This window comes from Lampetra planeri, chromosome 8 (genome assembly GCF_965212315.1).
Source record: "Lampetra planeri chromosome 8, kcLamPlan1.2.h2, whole genome shotgun sequence".
Classification (NCBI taxonomy): domain Eukaryota; kingdom Metazoa; phylum Chordata; class Hyperoartia; order Petromyzontiformes; family Petromyzontidae; genus Lampetra; species Lampetra planeri.
The window spans coordinates 5942498-5966397 of NC_136114.1; the positions used below are offsets into that span (position 1 = coordinate 5942498).

Here is a 23900-nt window from a genome sequence, read left to right on the forward strand (position 1 = left end):
ACCACCACCACCCCCACCCAGACCACCCCCGGTTCCCCTTCATCCAACCAGCACTGACCGGCGTGGGGAATTATCATCAAGCAACAACCTCCTTGACCTACAAGATGTGGTGAGACCTTCATCTAGCAGTGGAATGACAAAGGACTGACCCCCCCCCACCCCCCCCCCCCCCCCCGAGTACGGCTGCCTGGCCTGCCTATAGAGCGCAGCGGTATATTTTTAAGTGACACGGGCTACGCTGGGAGCAGATGAAAGCCTAGGTGTAGGATCAGCCCACTCAACCTATGGCTATGCACTCCAGTCTGTGCTCGGGAACATGCGGTGGGACAGCTGATGCCCAATTATTTTAAGCTCTTGGGTGCCATGAAAGTGGAGAATTGAACGCAGAAGGTTTCAAAAACACACCTGCTGATCCCAAGGCAGAGCTACACACATTAGGCGTGAATTACCTGGCGCAACGATATAATGAAATAGAATGGAATAAACGCGTGTGTTTCACGTGCAGGCACACGAGGGCACATGGTGTGCACGCGCGCGCACACACACACGCGCGCGCACACACACACGCGCACACACACACACACGCGCACACACACACACGCGCACACACACACACACACGCGCACACACACACACACACGCGCACACACACACACACACATGCGCACACACACACACTTGCGTGCACACACACACACTTGCGCGGACGCGTAATCACGCGCGCACACACACATCCCAGAGTGCAGCCGCGACTTTACGCTAACGCCGCCCCATCCGAAAGTTTAAAGCGGCACATTGTGATGAGCAAGATAGCACTCGAGAGATGACTTACCGTTCTCGCTGACCTCCTCCCAGGCTGGCTGGGCGAAGCTCAGCTCTCCCTTAATGATCAGCTCAAAGAGCTTCTCTTGCGAATGGGCCATGAAGGGAGGCTCGCCACACAGCCTTCATTAAAACACACAGGGAGGGCAAACATCCACTCTCATTCGCTGCTCCCCCTCGTTCACTCTCAAGCGCAGCTTGCACGAGCCACCGAGCAGACACAGAATTTTTTTTCATCAAGGGGCCATCAGAACAGGGGGCACACACCTCGGGAGAATTGATTCCCATGGGAGATCCACCTACTTCTCGGTCGAGTCATCTACATCTGTTGTTCTGCCCATAATCCCAGACTAAGAAGTGGAATATTTTGAATCGTGCCGTGTTCATACGTGCGAGACACACCCACCTGCAAAGGCCCATCAAGGTGTCTGCTGGTGGAGGTAGAGCAAGTAGGTGTATGACTCTCCCTCTTTCTGTGGAGTTCAAGTGTTCGTCTCTCGCATGAAGGGGTTTCCTCCGTGACTTTGACTCTCTCCCCAAAGCATGAATACTCCAAAGAAACTGTCTACTTATCTCAATGAGGTGTTTTTTTAGTTAGATTGCATAAATATAAATGTTTTGATTTAAAGCTTTCGTGACTGCAGGGATTCATAGTATTGGTTCTTTCGGTAAAGTCACGTAGAAGGGAAATAATAAAAGAATATAAAAATGTTTTATTGTTTTATATTATTTCATTATTATATTATTTCCCTTCCACGTGACTTTACCAAAAGAACCAAGAATATAAATATAAATGTGTCGTTAAACCCACCACAGCCAATTATTAAGGTCTGTCACGTAAACCAAACGTGCCATTTCTTTACTAGTTCAGCACAACGGTGTGTTGGAGAGTAATCCCACAACATTGAAAATTCGAGTACGACGTTTCGCCGGTAATTACAACCAGCCTCATCAGGCGACAGCCAGATTTGTGGAGAAAAAAAAAATAGAAAAATAGTGTGACACCTGCTTGGCTTATCTTAACGTCATATTTAATATATTAACTGAAACAATATTGTTATTGTGCTGATGGCTCACGGTGCAGAGAGGGTACTTATCAATAACATCTGGTAATCCAGCAGTAGTTGTTTGTATGTATGTTGAACTTCTTTCGCACCATACGTAACCGACCGTGCTAGAAGAGTTTGCTAGAAAAAAAAATCTTCTGGTTGAATTATGTAGAATAGGCCAATATACTAACGGAATTAAGAAAATATTTTGTGGAGACAGCATAGAAGTTGGTTATTTATGGTGTGAGGTGGAATGCCGGTGTCATGGTTGGCACACAGTGCTATGAACCCAGAGAGTTGTTGATTTCTGCCCGTGGTTAACATCAGTGACAATTGACATCTGAACCAGTTCTGGCCCCCTCCCTGCCCATCTTGGCCAAACCTCACTGCCCATTGTAGTCAAGTATGTTCAATTGACACCTATGATGAACATCAGCATGACATGGGGAAGCCGTAGATTGACAAATAGCTTTCAAATATCCTCATTATTTTAACATAAACAAACCTCCATGCTATCTTCACATACACATACAAATAAATGCATTGTTAGTCAAAGGCCTTTTGTCTTTCCAGAACAATATTATCCAGCCGATTTTATTTCTGGACTGGTTTCAACCTTGTGGGTCTCATCAGCGGAATCAAGCTTATTAAATGCATGCAGGACAGAGCTTTGGTTATACATGTTGCTACCCATAATGTACCAGAACAATGCACGATCGGTTTTATATTCATTTTATGAGCACTTGTGTATGTTTCTCAAAGTAAAAAAAAAGTGCGTAGTGATAAAAAAATGTTACTCGGCCACCTGTGAAATGTACTCATTACCTGCCGTGAATTCTTCGGACGTGCCAGGGTGGTGTTCTATAAAGTCGCAAATGAGGAGAGCGGCCAGAGAGCCATCTGCCACGGTTTTAAAGATGGGTTCCATTTGTCAGTTTAACACGCAGGAGGAGGCTTTCGCGACCAATATTAACCACAATAGAGGGTTTTTTTGGGGGGGGGGGGGGTTAGATCGCGTGAATATAAACGTATCGCTAAACGTGCCACCACCTGACACAGCCAATTAGCAAGGGTTGTCACGTGAGCAAAACGTGTCGATTCGTTTGCTAGTACAGCACAGCGGCGCGAAATGTTGTAGTCAGATTGTGAATGTTGTGGGTTTACTCTCCAACACATCGGTGCGCTGAACTAGTAACGAATTGGCACGTTTTGTTAACGTGACAATCCTTACTAATTGGCTGTGTCGGGTGGTGGCGGGTTTAACGACACATTTACATTTACGCGATCGAAGCCGAAAAAAAACTATATTATGGGTTCCATTGTATGTGAAAAAAGAAAAGAGATCACAGTATTTTTTTTGTTCATTACAAATACTCTACAGCCCTCTGTTAATGAACTGCTGTATGAAAGGCTTCCTACCTTGTGTCAGTAATGGTGCTCATTTCACCATACTTTACCATGCCAGTCAGTGTGGTGGGTAAGTGAAATGTGGTCACGGCACCTGTTCAAATATCGCTTGCTACTGATGTTAGCCGTGGCTGGGAACAACATCTAAGGTTGCCACGATCATTATGCAATGAGTGAACCACTGTGCCACTCCCCCCCCCCCCAACAGTAAATTTAGTTTTAGAGTATTTGGCTGCGATACATTTCCACATGATAAGCCACTTCTTTTGTGGTCAGGTTGCTTCTAAAAAAAGAGCTAGACAGCTCAGTAGGCCTTACCTAGCTGTCGCTGATGATTAGTTGCATTTCACTTTATTCAAGTACCTATACTTTCAGTCTGCCTATTAAAACAATGTAGCGGCTTTGTGAATTATAAATTACAACGTGAAATTTGCATTAGGGTTTTTAGAATTCTAACTAGCTCAGTGGCTCATCCATTATTTATTATTGGGCTCATCGCACAGCATTGTTAATTAATTAAAGTATCACTGTTTACTCAACACCTGAACGCGTGCCAAGGCGAGTGGTTATTACACGCAGGAAAATGATCAAGAGATTTGAAAAAAAAATGTATATGCCAGTGGGGTGCGCCACATATTAATCACGAGGAAATGCAGGGGAAATTAATTAACGATAGCGACAGAAATACACACACGGTGAATGCGGTGTACAAGATGAAATATAAATGCATGAGGGACTTGAAAAAATAGCTCAAAAAAAGAGATACAAATGAAAAATGTCTTGGGTCAAGTGTTTGTTCTTAGTTTCTTGTGATTTAGAAAACAGAGGTGAAGATATCTAACTGTTCCAAGTAATCCGTATAATAGTACATTACTTAAAATGTTTAAAATGTGTACCAGCAAATGTTTTAAATTGGATTTTTATTTTCACAAATTGAACTCTGGATGTCAAGAATAATTGTCTTTAATTGCATTGTGCGTGTCCCATCGCTACACATTAAGTAGTGCTGCATATAGAACTATTACTATTCCAAGCTGCACAAAAATGCAAAGAAATCCTCTTCTTGGTTTTTTCGGTAAAGTCACGTAGAATGAAAATAATAAAATAATAAAAATAAAACATAATAAAATTATTCTCACGACGTTTCGGCCACAACGCAAGCAGCCGTCCTCAGGTGGAGAACAGGTCTGTCGAGAAGTCTGAATGACACACCCCAGGCTTGGAGAGTCATTCAGACTCTGTCTCGACAGACATGTTCTCCACCTGAGGACAGCTGCTTGCGTTGTGGCCGAAACGTCGTGAGAATTATTTTATTATGTTTATTTTTATTATTTTATTATTTCCATTCTACGTGACTTTACCGAAAGAACCAAGAAGATGAATCCCTGCAGTCACGAAAGCTTTAAATCGCAAAGAAATCCCTCGGTAAAAAAAATATTACTTAAATTCTTCATTCAAAGAAACATCCAAGCCGTAATATATTTTGATTATCGTAAAACATCTTTTATGTACGAGAATGATAGCACTCTATATGAACTCATCATGAACACAAAGCGAATTATGCCATTGGCATGAAGGAAAACGCCATTTATGTAACCCAACTTACGAAACATGTGAGTCATTCTTCCATAATGTCTGCTTTAATAATGTTTATAGTGTGCTGACGAAATACAAAATATGTATTAGCAAACGTATCTAATGGATCTCGGATAGTTTATTTTGTTTGTTTTTAATAGAAGCTAATGGGGTAAAACCCCGGCCTTGGTCGACTCAACCCATTCTTTCTCTGGGGCGGATAAAACAAAGTAACATCCCATAAAGTTACAATGCATAGCAGAGTGTAAACAGCTGCTACCCTTCCAAGCGGCTGTTTCCTGCCACATTAACATGGAATTTCCACCACTGTTTCAATATCTGCATTGAAGATGAAGACCAGACATTGCTCATTAGAGGTACAATAAAAACTGAACTAAGTTTCACGCTGTAATAGACTGTTAAACCAAATGAAAGCTATGGCATTCCAACAGGCACCCATGCTTTGTTATAATTACCGCAAGCATGAAATTGTTTCTGTGTACCAGCATACGGGCGGCAGTTGCTCCGTTATTTATACGAGCAAGCAAAGCGCTGGGATTTCTTGCATGAGAAATGTGTACCTGTGTTTGCGGTAAGATAAAACACAAGCAGAGCAACGTTGATAATCCAAATGTGACATCAATCCGGGACTTGAATTTAAAGAGTCCCTTTAATGTCCACACTTATCTGTGAAATGTGGCAAACAGGAGGAAAGTTTAAACAAAATCCACGTCATGACATTATCAATAATATATTACGAAACTGTCGCAATGCTGATGAATTACTCACAGGGAAGCTTGTATAATGCAGAAGTCTGCATTTCATCTTTTATTATGAGCGGTACTTTTTTTAACCGTTTAACCACCAGATGTTGCCTCATATTGATTATATTCGTCCAAAGTATTGGCCCTCTCATCTGCTTCTGTGGGCATATATTTACACGAATACAAAATGTTGACAAACGGCAGGCTTAAGTGCTTTGGGCAAGGTTATCGAATGCATGCCTGTGAGTCTAAACAACTTCTCAATAGTCTCTTGGAAATATACATGAGGTAAAGTGCACTCATTTTTGCTATTAAAAGTTAGGTTATGAGATTTTAAAGAAAAAAATTATAAGAATTTGTTTGATGTCAAGTAGAGCCACTTCCAAAACTTGTGATGACAGCCCGCAGAAAAAAACATAGAATTCACTGTTTATATTTCTAAAACATGTAAAAGGCTGTTTATTTACATAATTATTTCGATTTGAATACTAATAATGCAAACCATTATATATTACAGTTCTCTGCCAATCTACTGCTGGATGAAGGCTTCCCCATGCTGTGCCAGTCATGGGGGGTTGTTTGATGATACACCACCAGGCTGGTCAGTGCGGTTTAGAGAAGGAGTGCACAAGACTGATTCAAATATCACTCGCCAATGATGTTAGTCGTGACGGGGAATTGAACTCAGGTGTCGCTCATAGCGCAAGTGCGATAATAAGCACTGCATCGCTAATAATAATGATTCTATTTAAAACGTTTTAAAAGATATCAAACCAAATTTCACCAAACTCATTTGGGGAATGTTTTCCTTTCATTCCACAACATCAAACATAGAATAAGGCATTCTTTTGAAAATGGAAAATTTCCCTTCAGTTAACCATACGCAAATTATAATAAATGCAAATCTTTAAACGACATGTATCCATTAACATCACGTTCTTCGAGTAATTAAAGTCATTTGCGACAATTTAAATGTCACGTTGAGTGAAATATTTGCAATGCCATGCTCAGGGCAGTATGAGCTACGACTGTGGTGGAGCACAGTTGAGCAGGTCTAGCAAGACAAGTGTTAAACAAATTATTTGACACTCACGAACTCACGTGGCTTTTGAGACTTTCAAATCATGACATGAAAAGCACAGGTATTTCTTTCTTTTGTTTTTTTTTCCCCTTCGCGGAGGTACAATTCGTCGTTTATTGTTTGCATGTATTACTTACTCTCCACACGTAAACACACTCATACTTCACTAGCAAGAAATGCATTAATTGTATACGTTGGCTTTCACTCGACATCTGAGCTCCTCTTATTGGTTCTTTCGGTAAAGTCACGTAGAAGGGAAATAATAAAATAATAAAAATAAAACATAATAATACAATAATAAAAATAAAACAGAATATTTTAGAATGTTTTATTTTTATTATTTTATTATTTCCCTTCTACGTGACTTTACCGAAAGAACCGAGAAGATGAATCCCTGCAGTCACGAAAGCTTTAAATCGACATCTGAGCTCCTCTTCTTGGTTCTTTCGGTAAAGTCACGTAGAAGGGAAATAAGAAGAATAAAACATAATAAAATATAATTTATTTTAATAATTTTATTATTTCCCTTCTAAATAAAAATAAACATAATATTTTATGATGTTTTATTTTTATTATTTTATTATTTCCCTTCTACGTGACTTTACCGAAAGAACCAATAAGATGAATCCCTGCAGTCACGAAAGCTTTAAATCGACATCTGAGCTCCGGTTAACAACCTCACGGTGCTGGATGTGATCTCCAGTGAATCGTCGTGATCTGTGTAACCGCTACTGTGGCAAGACGTTAACTACCACGCCTCGTACACCACAAGGAGCGCCTGGGTTTGATTCCGACCTGATGCCTGCGGTATATTTGGAGTTGGCATGTTCCCCCCCATGATCGCGAGGATTATTCTCCAGGTCCTCTCCACATTTAGAAGCGTGCGTTTAGAGTATTTGGCTGCTATAAATGTCCACGTGATAAGCCACTTGGTTGAGTTATCATTTGTGGCCAGGTTGCTTCTGACAAAGAGCTGTACAGCTCAATGGGCCTTACCTGGTCAAATAAAAAAAATTGTAAAAGTAAAAACGTCGTGAGATTGCTCTCAACAACAACGGTAGTGGTGCTGCTGCTGCAGCAGTAATACATTTGGCACATTTGATTCAAGTGGCACATTTATTAATTGTTTGTGTCGGGTGGAGGAGGGTTTACGACACACACCTTACTTAAAAGAAACCAATTAAGAATTAACACTTTCTTAAGTCCGTGTGAACTATGGTCTTCATCATTCCAGGGCTTTTTTGATCCAACCAACGACGTATAATGACGGCTACAAAACAAAACAAAAAAAACCCTCCCAGATCTCTCTTAAATTTGTTTTTTTTAGCCTCGGAGTTCATATTTTGATCAAGCAAATCCATTGTCTTTGTGATGAATTGAGTGGCAGCGCTTCTCCGCATGAAATGAAAAGCCCCACTGAAAACAAAAGTGTCTCAGTTTACAGCCGTAATTGGTATGAAACTATAAAGGCATTTTTTTTTTGCCGCGCAAATTGGTCACTAACCCCCTTTGCGCAACCGCCAGACTTCAATCCAACATTGGCTCAGGCTGTCTGTCTCCTGAAATAAAAGGAGCCTAATGCAGCGGGGAGAAAGGAACCTTTGGCCCTACCCTTTATGCACGTAATTACATTTTTCATGCATTAATACAATGCATGTCAGCACAATCCACGGCTTGCAAATCCTTCCATTGCCGAGGTACTGATGACACTCGAATATTCCGCTATCAAACAAGATTGCTAATTTTAACAAGGCCACGAACGATGTAAACTCAATTATCTAGGCTAGCCAAGACCCGCCACTGCTTAGCGTGCCTAGAAGTGTTGCGATTCAACGCTGAGAGAGAGGAGAGATATGTGGGCAAGCACCTGAAGTCTTCGCTACTGTAGGCTACGTGCAGCTGACCTTTAAGGGGTCGTTAAGATAATTGCTAGTGGCTTAAATAACCAGTTGTTATGCTGCTCGCTGGCGAGATGATCAGCAGTACACGTGATTAAAGCCTCACATCCTTATAGTGCATTAGCGAGCGTGGGTCACACACTTCATTACGCCAATTACGAGCCGAGAAAAGTAGCTTCCACTGCACGACGACGGATGAAAGATTACAACGTAACTCGTTCACCTCGAGCATTGGATCTAACTCGCAAACCCGCCACTGGGACCCCACTGGCGGCTTCAGAGACGTTTCCAGCAGAGCGCGGCGGTGAGGCGCTCCGCGGAACGGGAGGCGAGAGGCAGTCGCTCGTCGCGTGCTGGCCAGGGGGCTTACAGATGAGAGCGAAACAATGGCAGCGGGCATGAAACAGCCCAGTCAACACCCCAGAATCGCACTGTGCAGAGAGCGGTTAGTGTGGGGAGACCCCATCATTACCTAATTGCTAAGATCACAAAAAAAAACAATTCGAAGAGTCCTCTTTTTGGTTCTTTCGGGAAAGTCACGTAGAATGGAAATAATAAAATAATAATAAAACATAATAAAATAATTCTCACGACGTGTCTTCCCGACAGACCTATTCTCCACCTGAGGACGGCTGCTTGCGTTGTGGCCGAAACGTCGTGAGAATTATTTTATTATGTTTTATTATTATTATTTTATTATTTCCATTCTACGTGACTTTACCGAAAGAACCAAGAAGATGAATCCCTGCAGTCACGAAAGCTTTAAATCGAAATTCGAAGAGTATTGCTATTCAGTTGCAGCGCTCCCGCGGCGGTTAGTACACTCCGCTATGAACCCAGCAAGCCGAGTTCGATCCCCGTCCATGGCCAACATCAAGTGGCGAGTGATACCTTAACCGCTCGTTCTGGTGCCCTCACACTTCTCCAACCAGCATTGACCAGTGTGATAAAGCACGGCCAAAGAACCGCCACGTCTGACACGGTATGGGTAGGCCTTCATCCTTGGGTGGAATGAGAATGTCTGGAATTATTTCTTTATTGGTGTGTATTGATATCCTATTGCTATCCTAACTTTACTGAATATGGAAATTATGGGCATTTCCACGATTCTGGGCATACAATTCTGATACGTTAAAGATGTGGGCAATCGTTAGTATGACCACAAAGTGGATTTTTACTTGAGCATATAATGTTAACCAATTAGAACTGTGAATAAAATAGAAGCATTTCTAGAATTGCAGAAATTCTCCCACGATGATGTTGTCACATGCACACAGACGCACTGACACACAGGCTGGGATGGTGTTAGTGCATTCTGTTTTTGCGTATGTGTCAAATCACTGACCCATTCCATGAATACGCCATATTTTCTAAAAACCCTGTAATCATTATCTTCCAACTGACACCCCATGTGAACCATTCGAATGATTTAGACATTTTCTGACTGTGTTACAAGCGAATTGTAAAATTAAGTCAACACGTCTCCAGGATCAAAAGAGCACTGGGACAGCGATTGTCTCCATTTGTGGCCTGGAGCAAGCGGTGGCAATTCCACATTCCCATTTATGGGGCCCAATCTATCCATGGAATGGCCACCAATAGAATTATAGCCATGTAAGCGCGGGCATAAGTGCAAACAGCTAACGTGCAAATTTATACGCATGTTTCTTAATAAAGTGAAGTCTCCTAACAGAGTGGAGGGAGGCACCCTTCGTGGACTGTATTACTAGCGTGTTCTATTTGAGCTGGTGCATTGTTAATGTAAGCCTGGACAGGATCCTGTATGGGTCGACATAACACAAAAGTAGGCTTAACACAAAAGTGGAAGGATATAGGAGTAGAGTTGGAAAGCAAACCAAGGCGAGAAGACAAGTGAGTGAGATCGAAAGCAGCGGTTATACTGCCGACAACAGAAAAAGCCACGGTGGAGATTCGTTCGGAAGGGACAAATGATGATGACAATGACGTTTTTTAATATGCACAAAGCAGCAAGTGTTCGTGACGCTGGTGGTCGCAGCGTTTTCAGCCTTAAGAGTTATTTGGGCTGTTGCTGCAGTGAAAGGAGCAGGGGGAGGAGGGGGCCTTACAGCATGTAGAGGATGACGCCGATGCTCCACACGTCGCACTGCTGGCTGTAGTCCTGGCTCTGGATCACCTCGGGAGCTGTGGGGACGTATACGGGAGAGCGCCAGCGTTAACGTGCAGCGGTAAATATGCATCGACGACGGGGCCTCAAGAACCCATCCGCGGGAAGGGCAGCTCATGTTGGCCCTGGGAAATTTCTATCATTGGCTGTCCCTACTCTTCAATGATCTCCATATTCAAGTCCAAACTCAAGTAGGGTTAGATAGATAGCAAACCAGGGCGATGGAGGCAGTGAGAAAACGGCGAGAAGACACGTGATTGAGAGGTTATACTGCCGACAACGAAAAAAGAAAGCCATGGCGGAGATTCGTTTGGAAGGGACAAATGATGATGACGACGACGTTGATTTTTAATATGGACAAAGCGGCAGCTGTTCATTGCACTGGTGGTTGCCCTGTGATTGCCCCCTGTCCACTCAACATCTCCACTGCCATCCTCGTTTAAGTAACGTCGCCTATTAGCCCCCTTCCCATCAGCTTACCGCCTCTTCTCTTTCCTACGGCATTCTCCTCCCGAACCCTGTGCCCTCTTTTGAGAAGTGGTCGTATTTTAATGCACTGGAAATACAAATGACGTTGCAATGCATCGCAACACGAATCTAACAGTGCCGAGAAGCTGGGGTTTCATCAGTCGTGAATAATCTGGGTTCTATGCAAGAAACAAGCAACCTAATGCTTTTTATTTACGTCTCCCGCACAAATGAGTTAAACGAAGATGACCAATTAAGAACGAGCTTTGCGTGCACTTCGGTTACAATTTAACAGTCTTGGAACAGCAGGACTGTCAATTCAAAATCTTAACTCTGAAGATAATAAACGTGGCAAGTGTGGAAATATATATATATGTATATAAAAGCAAAACGAGCCCCCAATAAAAAACCACAGCAGCAGCAGCAGCAGCAGCCTGAGAATACAGTGGAAGACTCGTGAAACGCAGGCGTGAGGGCAGAATTAAGACCTCCAAGGCAGCCAACAGATGCAATGATGATAGAGAAGCCTGCAGGGAAAGCAAGACAAACAGATTTCGTGAAGTTATGAACCCTTCAGGGCCCTAGACTGTGCCTCACAATGAGAACCGATATCTATCCCAGCAGCAGACGCGGTGCTTTTGGTGAGGGCATTTGTGCCACTTACTTCTATAAACCGGCAATTTACCCTTGCGCACTGTGATGTCAATGCAACGGCTGTGCAACGTGCGTTTTAATATACATAACGCTCAAATGTGTTTATATTTGGCCACTGGCAAAATAAAGTTGCAGAGTATCACTCGTTGAGGACGCGGTGCTCTCCAAAGCAAGGTGCTGAAACCGTGAAGGGGTTTGCAGAAACATTTAAGTGATAACGATGTTAATTGTTTACTTACACCCTCGGTGAAAGATCATTCGGACGTGAATGTTTTTTTCAACAGAGACTCAAGAATATTACAAGATTATACGATAGAATGTGAATAGAAATGGAAATTGTTTTGCATGTAAATTGCATTACGTTAAATAGCATATTTAAGGAAGACACTTAATGGGAATTTACCTTTTGCTATATGCAGTATATATAAATATTGCTGAAGATATTCATATCTAACTCTAACTCGCCTCTACATTAGCTTTATAACATAGCGTGAAACGCAATATATTATAAAGCTAATGTAGAAACACGCTATATTATAATAATGTCAACGTATATTATCACCGTATTGTTAAATGTGCATGCATGGGGTTTGTGCACCACTCTCTAAGATCTCCGTGACTTGGAATTAATATGTGACCATGATATACAACACCATTGGCAAATGGTGTCTCAACCTAGAACACACCTCTCTCTCCTACGTTGATTCAGCATAGCACAAATATCTTGCGCATTGTGTTCACATCTGCAATGGTGCAACAACAGCATCCTAATGTGGATGCTGGCCACACCACCACGCAGTGCGTTGTTCCTGCCTTCCGAGGTGCTCGCTAAACTGTAATTGGCCAATCAGATGATGAGTTTGGATTGGGAGATCCTTATGTTTGTTCAAACCCAAACACGTTAACCTACTAACGCCTCATCATTTTCCCGATATAAAAACAGCTTAACAATAACATTGCGTTCAATTGCGCTGTGTATGCCGTATATGATAAATAATCGGAGTGGTGGCACAGTGGTTAGCTCAGTGTGCTCTGAACCCGATAGCCTGAGTTTGATTCCCAGCTTCGGCTCATGTGAATGGCAAGTGATATCTGAACCGGCCCTAGGCAATCCCTTCACCAACATGCACTAACCAGCGTGGTGAAGTATGGTCAATCAACCTCCCCGACTGAAAGGTGTGGGGAGGCAGTAGCCCATCAGCGGATTGATAAAAGACTCGGCACATCGGATGACGCTGTTCAAACGAGGTGAGCATTCACGTTAATGAAAATCAGTCCTTGTGCAGCAGCACAAAGGCCCACTGCTGACGCTCCACTAGGGCTTGGCATGCTGTGTGCGACTCTTGGGCAGGCACGGGTTAAAACAAACGCATTATTAAAACGGAAAGCCTACAGCCAAAGCAACTTGGCAGAACGTCATCAACGCATCAATATCAGTAATAAGCTGTATCTGTCACTCTGCGCACACTGCAAGACTGCAGAACAGGACATTGGGAGTGATGACTCGTGAGTTGCGATACATATGGCTCCTTCCTACCTCGCAGCACTCAAACGAGGCCTGATAAGAGCAGAACTAGATGCATTACCTTATAAAGTAGACTGACCACAGGCTGAATCTCACGTAGTGAGGAAGGGGTGTACGTGTAGGTTTCTGTTAATATATGGAATGATATTGCCCACCTTTGTGAAATGCTACGCAAACCCGCACGGTTATTAACGGAAAATCAGATATTTCATCCTAATGAACATTCCCTACAGTAGTCCCCCAAGACTGAAATGCTTTATGGATCCAAAGGAGATTTTATTCAAGTCCCACAGACATTTCACATTCAACGCAGGGTTATATGGGACATTTAAAAAAAATCCTGGTGGGTTTTTATTGAGTATAGGATACGAATGAAACAGCCCATACTGAGTGAGCGTATTATTACATTTTCCTGTTGACGCGTCTTACTTCTGTTCATCGTGGGCATAACAAAACGTCATTAACGAAGACTTGCAAACATGTAGCAATTGTTGTTTTATACGAGTTAAAAGTCACGTTGAAATTCACATTCGTACAAGTTTATGTACGATAAAGTTTAGCATTAATATAGCAGCTCGGGTCGAATGAATAAAACTCAATTGCAAAAATACTTCATTATAATTGCATGCCAAAGCTTGGTTATTGAAGAAAGTGACAGTGAGAGAGCATGAGATAGTTGTACCACACTGAAATGCCGAAGGGGGGAAATATCGTAAAACATAACGAAATAAAATAACAGATAAATTAGGCCCAGAGTCAAAGACAGTGACTGCGTACAGGGTTAATGACAACTCATTTTTGCATGGAATCATCGAAAGATGGAGAGACATGCAGATTAAGTGAAGGGGAGGGCAACGGTTGAAGCAGAGGACTCGGACAAAGGGCAGACGTTGCCCTACCCATGTAGATGGGCGTTCCGCACGGAGACTGAAGCATCGAGGCAGCTCCATTCCCCTCCCGCACCGCCGACAGCCCAAAGTCCGTCACCTGTGGGGCGGGTAGATTGATATGGAGCGAGAGAGAGAGAGCGAGTGAGCAGTGCTTCCACACGCGCCGCTCGGTGGCCGGCTGATTAAAGGGTGAGCGGCGGAGAGGCCGGGCTGCTCCGTTCCGTGGGCCTCGCCCGCTTAATGGGACTCTGCGGAGCTAATTAGCGCACCGGCCCCCTTTCCGCTGACAAAGATGCGCGGACGCTGCCTTTATTTAAAAATGAATGAGAGAAGGGCTTTGGATTTTTCCCCCCTTCTTCTTCTTCCTTTCTACCCTTCCCCTTGCGCTGGTACCCACAGCCCCTCCCGGGCGAGCCCTCTTGCCGTCTTTCTTTTGTGCGTTTCGTTTTCCCCGGCGTTCCTCCTGAAAATCAGCCATCCACGAGCGCACGCCCGTTTCCCTCCGCTGAGTATTTACAGCACAGCAGCGCGTCCGTCGCCTGTGCGCGCCGCATGCAGAACCGCTTCCACGTGCTCCAAATCGCAAAGCAATATTCCCTTGGACCGTTGTTTGGCTGCACGTTAATTGACGCCCATTAGGCAGCCATCGCGGCTGTACGCTGGCTATTATTTATTCCGTCGCACTGACCGGTGTGGTGAAGTATGGTCCGACAACCCGCCAGACTTTCATCCAGATGTGGATTGATCCAAGGGTTATATATATTTACAATTTTATTCGTACGGACGGTATACATTTTCCCCAAGTCAGGACAGTACGTAGTGAGTGCAGTGGGGAGGCCTTTATCCAGCAGTGGATTGAACAAAGGCTCTAGGTTCGTGCGGACATGAACCAAGGTGTAATTCCGTGCATCTCTGTGAGGTCAATTATGTAGAACGATCACAGCCACGCAGAAAACTTTATTCCGCAACCAATCCAAAAGGGCCCACATAATAATTTGTTCTCTCTACGGCGAGTAAAAAAGAAAATGGACAAATATTCCCGTCAATTATTATTGTTGTTTTGCTGCCAAATTTGTTTTTACTCTTCGTTTCTTTTGCATCTCACTTTGCGTGTCGGCGTTGTGTATTTTATAGATGCTACTTTATTATTCCAGTTCTTAGCCCCTAGCTGTCTCGTCATGTATCTGCAGCCCTTCGCTCGTGTCATCACTTTCCTCTTCTTTCATTTCAATCCGAGCTCCCGTTTTTCGGCGTCGTGCGCTACAGGAGGCATTCGAAGAGCCCCAACTTCTGTTCCCACCGTTGCGATCTTCACACTCAACTTCGACGATCGTTTTCCCAGCGCCTGTGGGGTGAGCGCTTGGCAAAATCGACGCGCACGTGCCCGACCCTAGCGAGCCACACCAATGCGACTCGGCCTCTTCAATCGGCGATTCCAGAGGGGTGCCCTCTGCTGGTCTAAAGAACACCCGACATTTATACAGAACTCGCCAATCCCCCCCAGTGTTGGACTCGGAGCTGCGGATGTAAATGAGTTTTTACCTTGAGAGCCCAGAATCAAGTGAGAGCACCCCTTGTTGTAACTCATTATTTTGTGATAATGGTGTTAGTATAGTACACCTCCTGGCCCATAAACAAAAGCCTTTGCTGTAGTGAGAGGTCTTTTGTTTATGTTTTTACTTGGCCTCATGAATGCCCTAACTACTTGAGTTGTGAATAGCTGAGGATCCTGTACGCGTTTTCCAAATTGGAGCCGGTCTTAAAATCCCAACTACATTTTAGATGCCTTTTTGTTTTCGTTCGGCTGCGCTTGTGAAAGTGAACTGATGACCAATGCTGGGCATTGGCATTGAGCAGGACCTTTTAAAATAAAAATCGGAAACAAACATTTCAGCAAACTACCACAGCTATGAGAGAAGCTGAATGGCAAAGGCATTCACGAATGCCTTTATATGTTTGTTTTACTAGACAAACCCACAGTGGCTTTATATTAATTCTTGACAACATTAAAATGTCCTCCATATGCATTTTAGAGTGTTTTATTTGATTTACCTACCTCGTATTTTAAAAATGTTTACAAATATAATTTTTTAAGTGTAAATAAGTTCGAATATTGTGAATAATTCAAAAGTATTGTTCATTCCCTTGATACTTGCCTGCATTTGGAACTAACACCGAAGATGCCTGTGGTGTCTGATTTCAGTTTGTAGGGGTTCGTTTTTAAAACATGTATTGTGTAAAAAAATCCCCCAACTCATACTTATCCACCTGCTTTAAATAATCATTCATCCCCTATGTCTGTCACGGTGACTTGTAACGTTATCAATAATTTTGGCACTCACAAACATGCACATAATGATGCACGGACCGGCAGATGAACAATCATGGCTTGATGCATCTGCTTAATATAATAATGACTCACACGTTACACAAATCAGCTTGGCAACCATTACTTTGCATTATTAAATGTTTGAGTCATTTGCAGAATAATTGGAGCTGTATTAAGTGACACGAAACTTTACACCTCCAGATGCAATGACGCCTCTGCGGAATCGTTTCCACCCCCGCCCCCCTGCTCTCTGAGAATTAATATACAATGTGGTGCATTTATTTTCATACAGCATCAAATACAAAGGTGTCTCTGGATGCTGGAATTCATACCTGCATATAAATGCATACACCACATATGCTGCTCGGAGGCAAAGTGTGCGGAATGTAAATTTTGCTTTACATAAAATAAAATATATAATACGAGTAATGTCATTTTGCTGGGGGTGTTTTTTGTTACTCTGCAAAGAAGCATGTTCAGGTGCAGTTTTTTTGCCGCGTACATTTTGTCATTGTGGTCTTAGGTGTAATAATGTACCAACACTTTACACAGAAGTGAATTACGTTACGTTTGTAAATTATAGCAAGCAATCGTCGCGGTTGTACTGGAGCGAAAACTGGCCCCCAGCATAGGAATGTGGAATTTCCACCACTCGCTCAGGGCCACCGACAGGTATGAGCACCGCCTCCTTTCTCATTTGAACAGCGACAAACTTTGAATTCTGACTTACTATAAAACACATTTATGCCATGATAACATATTATTCGATTTAGAACGCCGCATGCACGTATGTGTTTTGGACTTCTTTTGTACCGTACGTAGCCAACTGTGCTAATCAGAGCTGCGGGGAAAGAAAACAACCTAAACACGAGAAACAGTTCTAAAGACAAAAAGCAGTGAAAAGGTGCCATACATAAAAGCATTACTCAATCCTATAACACCTCACGTTACAACCCACACAAATTCCTCAATTGTCTCCCAAACCACACTAACATGCACCAATAAACCAGTAAGGCGTGTGTGTGCATGAGCAAAGATAAAACAAAAAGACCTATAAAGTATCCACCACTGTACAAAGTGTGTGTTTGTGTGTGCTCAATCACATGTAAACCCACACTCCGTTAGTGGCTTGCATTAATAACTAAGATTTAATGAACTTCTGCAGACAACCGCCCTCTTTCATTAATGGCCACAAAGGCTCGCATGCACAAAGTTGTAGCTGAGAAAGCAAAATGAGGCTTGCGTCATAAGTTCCAAGCACCCCTTCCGTGGAGATAACCCCCAGGAGTGAGAGAAACCCCAAATAAAACCTGCCCTTGGTAATACACCCACGACTCCCTCGGCACACACTTGAGTTTGGGGAACAAACATTTCGCCTGGCCGCATTTAACCCCAATATCATCATCATCAGCAGCAGCAGCAGCACTAGGCCCGGCTTTTAATGCTGAGTTAACACGGTGGAGGACTTCTCACCAGCTGCAACGGCCAATTAGAAAGCAAATTAGGAGGCAATTAGGAGCCGTGCAGCATCGGGGTCTCAAAATAAACATCGGGGGGGGGGGGGGGAGAAATAAAAATTAAAGGTGCCAATTATAGAATCCAATTAGAGGATTTTGAAATTTGAGTGAGGCAGCTTTAACTGAACCTGCGCCCTCTCAAGCATGCAGTCTTCGCCGCGCAGTTCCATAGGGGGATCATTTCCGTGAACGTCATGTGAAATTATATTGTTATAAATAATAATATTCCTTAACTTCATGTGTGTGAGGTTAAAATAAAGGACGTGCTTTTCAGTCCACATCTATGTGTAGTACCACAACTTAAACCTGTATGCACGCTATAAATTTGATATATATAAATATTTTAAAAACTCAGCGTCCCCATGTTCTTTTAAACTTTGAACATATCGCACATTCCCAAAAGAGAGGCCGGTCCCTTCATAAGACAACCATTATTGCCATCGCAGTTGGTGCTCGTCTTAGTGACACATACACAAAGATGGACTGCTGACCCTCGGCGGGATGTGAACTCACAACCTGTTCATCATTAGCCAGTGTCACAACTTCGCAAAATAGCGACGATGCCCTTTCGGAAAACATGCGGCAGTTACTCACTAATTGGGGCTGGTAATTCCTTTGTTGGCTTCACTCAAAAGGTTTCTCACCAAGAGGATAAACCCCCAAGTTGATCTGCCAAACCCAGAACTTTAATTTACAACCATCTGATTGTAAGTCGCACTTTAACCACGCCCCCCCCCCCCCCAGCAATCAGTAGAATAATACGGCGAGTGATGCAACAGAACACCACTGATTTAAACTACCGTGCAAGTCCACCATTGGAACCTCATTTGCCAGTAAAAAATATGATAATTGGTTTTTTTACCCTTCTATCTCGCAACAAAACTGACACCTTTTTTTTTAACAAGGAGTCATGTTTACATAGACCACAATACCTGCAGTCATAATGCAAACAAAAAACATAACTCTGTATGCACTGTCCTTGAAGTTGATTGGTCCACACCCGAGACAGCTTTCCTTAGAGCCTAGTCTCACATGGGTTACTGCCAAATGAGGACTTCAAGGACAGTGCATACAGAGTTATGTTTTTTGTTTGCATTATGACTGCAGGTATTGTGGTCTATGCAAACATGACTCCTTGTAAAAAAGATGTCAGTTTTGTTGCCAGATAGAAGGGTAAAAAAAACAATTATCATACCCTGCAAGTGTTGGCGATTGTGCTGCATACGTCTCGGAAATGTACGTGGAATTGCACCGCGTAACGAATTAATGACTACGTCATGCAACGAAACTGCAGACCCACGCTCAAGCCAACTGGGTGCAGCGTCCGTGCTTTTACTCTGGAGGATATGGCGTTGATCCCTGTGTTTAAGTGGCTGCCTCCTGTGCGTTCAGCTGCGGGCCCAGGGGACAACAGTGGGGGGGGACTTTACCCGAATGTCGAGGTGGTCGATTCCCTCGTGCGGCTCGCTGCTCTTCGCCAGAATGTTTTCCAGCTTCAGGTCCCGGTGCACGATGTCTGGTGCCGTCAGCAAGCGACAATTATTCACCACGGTTACACGCTCTGCCATTTTTACGGTTTTGTTCACTCCGTTAGCCTAAATGTAAAACGATCACGTAACTTTGCATGTCATTTGTGTGTATTGTAAACAGTCGATGGTTGACACACTCAATTTCAGGTATGTATCATTACGGTAACTATACGTTTGGATCGATGAGTCATTAACATACCTATAAGCTGCCCTTCAGCTATCAGCATTCCCCTGTGGAGGGGTTCTATTTATCAAACAACCTTTTGTTTAACGGGACCCTTGCTATAGCGGACATCACGTGGGCTTCATTAACACATCTTAAGGATGGCTGTGGGAGTCTCATCAGAGGTCCCTGCAAAGAGCACAGGAAAACCACGAGACAGCTTATGCCCGACCTCATGCCCTTACTCAAGGTCTAGGGATTGACCTCCCGCAACGCCCACCTACGAGTTTTCTCCGATGCCCGAGCAAATGCGATCTATCTGAGCCTCTCCTGTCGGCAATCAAAGGGTCGGACACTCTACATCAGAGCCGGAACCACGTGCGGCTTCTGCGAGTTTCCCATCTTTGGCATTAGCCCCCTCCATGAGCCAAACGGCACTGCAGAAAAAAAATGTCGAGTATAATTTTTTCTCTTGGACGGAAATATAAAAAAACCCAGCGTGAGCCAACAACGCTCCAGGCTATGCAGTTTTCATCACGAATAAGTATTTTTTATTTAATAGGCTCCAGGTTTAAAATATATATGAAGAATGTGAACTAATGTCCTGTGTGTAGACGTGTCAGCGACGCTTTGATTTTAAATTCCATATTTTACGTGCCACTCAGCAGGTGGCAGTATAGACCCACATTTCACATCATCTAACTGGTGGCAAAAGATGTGCAAATTTCCTATTGTATTAAGTACAAATATCCTCTGTACAACCTTTAACAGACTGCACTTTAACGAACTGTAGGGGCCAGCGCTGACATTATCATCATGATCATCACGATCTATGGGCTGATAGCCCGTAGTGTGTCCATTACACATTTCATAATTTGTTTCCACTTTCTTGTTTTGCGCCAATATGCTTGAGGAGTGCCACACATCTTCCTGGCACCAGTCTCTGATGTCGTCGTCAAGCCATTCCCTGTTAGGTCTAAGTGCTGAAAGCGAGCACCTAATAAGGGCGATGTGACCAGCACCAAGCCTGGCCGATTTTGATTGCCACAAGTGCTGGGTTTTTCGACACTTTTAAGACTGAGTCGAACTCTGCAAGGCCCAGAACCGCTTCACACATCACTCGCCACCGAGAGTAGCGACGGTCAGGAATCAAACTCAGTTGGCTGGCCGGGGTGTTGCTCGGGGTGTGTGAACCACTGTGCCACCGCTCTGTGTTGACACGATCAACCCCAGCGACCGAAAGCAGAAGAGGATAAAGTATCAGAGCAGTGAATTTGAACAAATTGAAGGTCAGTTATATAGAGTTCTACACTGACATGAAGTGAGGATTTTTATGACATAGTTTTGTGGCAGTTTCACTGCCATTAATACAGCGCTACAGTGAAATGCAGTGAAGTGCTATGATGACATACTTTCGTGCAAGATTTACTGCCATTAAATTTACACAAGATACAATTATACTCTGCCCGATTTTTTCGTAAATATTACATCCTCCATTACGTAGTGTCCAGTGGAGTCATACCTCGTAATGCTATGCCAACAAACATTAGTATATAAGAATGATGTTTAACAATTAGTCCAAAAATAGCTAAAATCTTGAAGTATGTTTTTGTATCAAATATTTTTGTAAACATCTTGTGCCCATGCAACTTGTTTTCATTACTGCAGTTACAACATTAGGTGAAATGTTTATAGTGTCTCTTGGTAATATGTCAATAAAACATTACATTACTCATAAAATAATAAAACAAAGCAGCAACTACTGTGAAATATTCAACAACACACCCACACATAATCCCAGATTAACCCGGAAAACAACACGCAACACAACACAACTCAATCCCACTTCCATAAACACGAGACACAAACAATGGAACCACACAAGCTCGCGTGAGATCTCTCTTCCGCTACTCTTAGGATCTTCCGCAACACAAAACATAACTCTGATATGTTTTTTGTTTGCATTATGGCTGCAGGTATTGTGGTCTACGCAAACATGACTCCTTGTAAAAAAGGTGTCAGTTTTGTTGCCAGATAGAAGGGTAAAAAACCAACTATCATATTTTTTACTGGCAAATGAGGTTCCAATGGTGTAAATGCTTACCCCGAGCTCTCATACTCTGATGGTGCATTGCCTTTGAGTTGTGCGCCTTTGGCGTCATCTGGTCCAACACCATGTGAGACTAGGCTCTAAGGAAAGCTGTCTCGGGTGTGGACCAATCAACTTCAAGGACAGTGCATACATTATCAGAGTTATGTTTTTTGTTTGCATTATGACTACAGGTATTGTGGTCAATGCAAACATGACTCCTTGTAAAAAAAGGTGTCAGCTTTGTTGCCAGATAGAAGGGTAAAAAACCAATTATCATATTTTTTACTGGCAAATGAGGTTCCAATGGAAGGTCACAATTTGTTTCATATTAAGGAATTGTGCGGATTCGTTTTTCACCATTTGTCCAGGTGGCCCTCTATTTTCTTAAGCTCATTTTAAAAGTCACAGTTAATGACATTTTCACGGCGTGCAGGATTGTTTTGTCTGCCGTGAGTGCCGAGGAGGCGTGGAGTGATGTGTTAATGCGTGATTTCCACGGGGAGAAATCTGATTTCTCCGCACGAGGCTCATGACTAAAGCTGAAAATACCAAGCGGCGCTATTTTCTTTTCAAAAATCAGTCCACTTCAGCAGTGATAACATGTGACAACCAGTCCAGCGAGAATTCTTATGAACCATCTCTGCAGGAGTTGAGTGTTTCGAGTATTCTTCCCTCGCAGAGGCCTACAGGAGCTGTTTTTGTTCTTTTTTCTGGTCACTCGTTTCCTGCTATAAGCTCAAATACACAAGAAAGAACCTGGCCAAACATCCTTAATAGGACTTGCCTTAACAAAAGTCTTATGGACCCAGTGAGGCTTTCCTGGGTAAATAAAATTGAATTACTATTATCCGGTTGGTTAGCTCTTTGGTTAAGTTGGAAGGCTGCAAGTTCAAATGGAGGCTGGTTCAGCCCATCATCCCTCTGCAGTTAATGAAATGCATTCCATATTCTTAGGTTTTTTCGGTAAAGTCACGTAGGTAAATTTTTTTTTTATTAATAAAAGTAAAATAAAAATAAAATAAAAATCACGACGTTTCGGAGGCAACACAAGCTTCCGTCTTCAGGTGGAACCGTCACAGCACACTTGCTGTATCAAGTAAATGAGACAAATTTTATATTATTTTTATTTTATTTTACGTTTATTAATTTTCATTTTTTACCAACGTGACTTTACCGAAAAAAAACCTAAGAGTATGAATCCTTGCAGTCACGAAAGCTTCAAATCTACAATTAAATGCATTCCACTTTGTGAGACGTCAACAGTGGTCACCCTATATACAGAAACTGGTTTCCACCGCGTGGATGTGGAATTTACACTGCTGGCTTCGGGCTACCGATGGGAGTTTGAATGCAGCCCCAACACTCGTTTGAGCGTTGAGATTTGACGTTCATGGAGTCAGCCTTTTTTCATTTTAGTCAATGGAATTTTAGTCAAGCCGTAAGTCTGTGCATTTCATTGAGTCATTCTCAAAGTCTCATTGCCTAGAGCAGTCGCTATTAGTAATTATTAGTAATTAATCGTTGGTGTGAGGGGCATGCAATGTTGCCCCCTCAAAATTATGGATGTATGTTGAACTTCTTTCGTACCGCACGTAGCCAACCACGCTAATCGGCAGTGCCGGGGAAGGACAACAAACTAAAACGCACTTATTGACAAGTTAGTTGACAAGTTAGACAATAAGTGACATCAGTAAAAATGTATATAGCCAATTACCATTTTTTGATCTTCCTCAGTGCACTGCAGTCTCTGAATATGTGACTAAATGATCTTCGTCTGCGTTTTCATTCAAATTTTGTCTCGTCAAATCGTAGCCAGTCGTAGCAATCGCCACGCTTGACGACTGCCGTCCACTCACAATCAACCGTCGACTCAAGATTACATTTAAACAAACAAACAAACACACACACACTTCGTGGACAAGCATGTAACAAGTATAACCCGTAAAAACAAAGTTTTTCACTATAAATCCTTTATATGCGTGGCGGCTAGA

At 42.9% G+C, this 23900-nt stretch overlaps 1 protein-coding gene across 2 annotated transcripts in view; it reads right to left on the minus strand.

The window, feature by feature from the left end:
* The window catches only part of STK33 (serine/threonine kinase 33), a 103680-nt gene that overhangs the window by 28852 nt on the left and 50928 nt on the right, over positions 1 to 23900 (minus strand). For both annotated transcript variants that reach the window (XM_078596775.1, XM_078596776.1), the window contains exons 6-9: positions 19556 to 19641; positions 14289 to 14376; positions 10684 to 10759; positions 833 to 945 (exon numbers count right to left, since the gene is read on the minus strand). In XM_078596775.1, coding sequence (XP_078452901.1) covers positions 833 to 945; positions 10684 to 10759; positions 14289 to 14376; positions 19556 to 19641 — 363 coding nt within the window. The remainder of the gene's footprint in view (positions 1 to 832; positions 946 to 10683; positions 10760 to 14288; positions 14377 to 19555; positions 19642 to 23900) is intronic.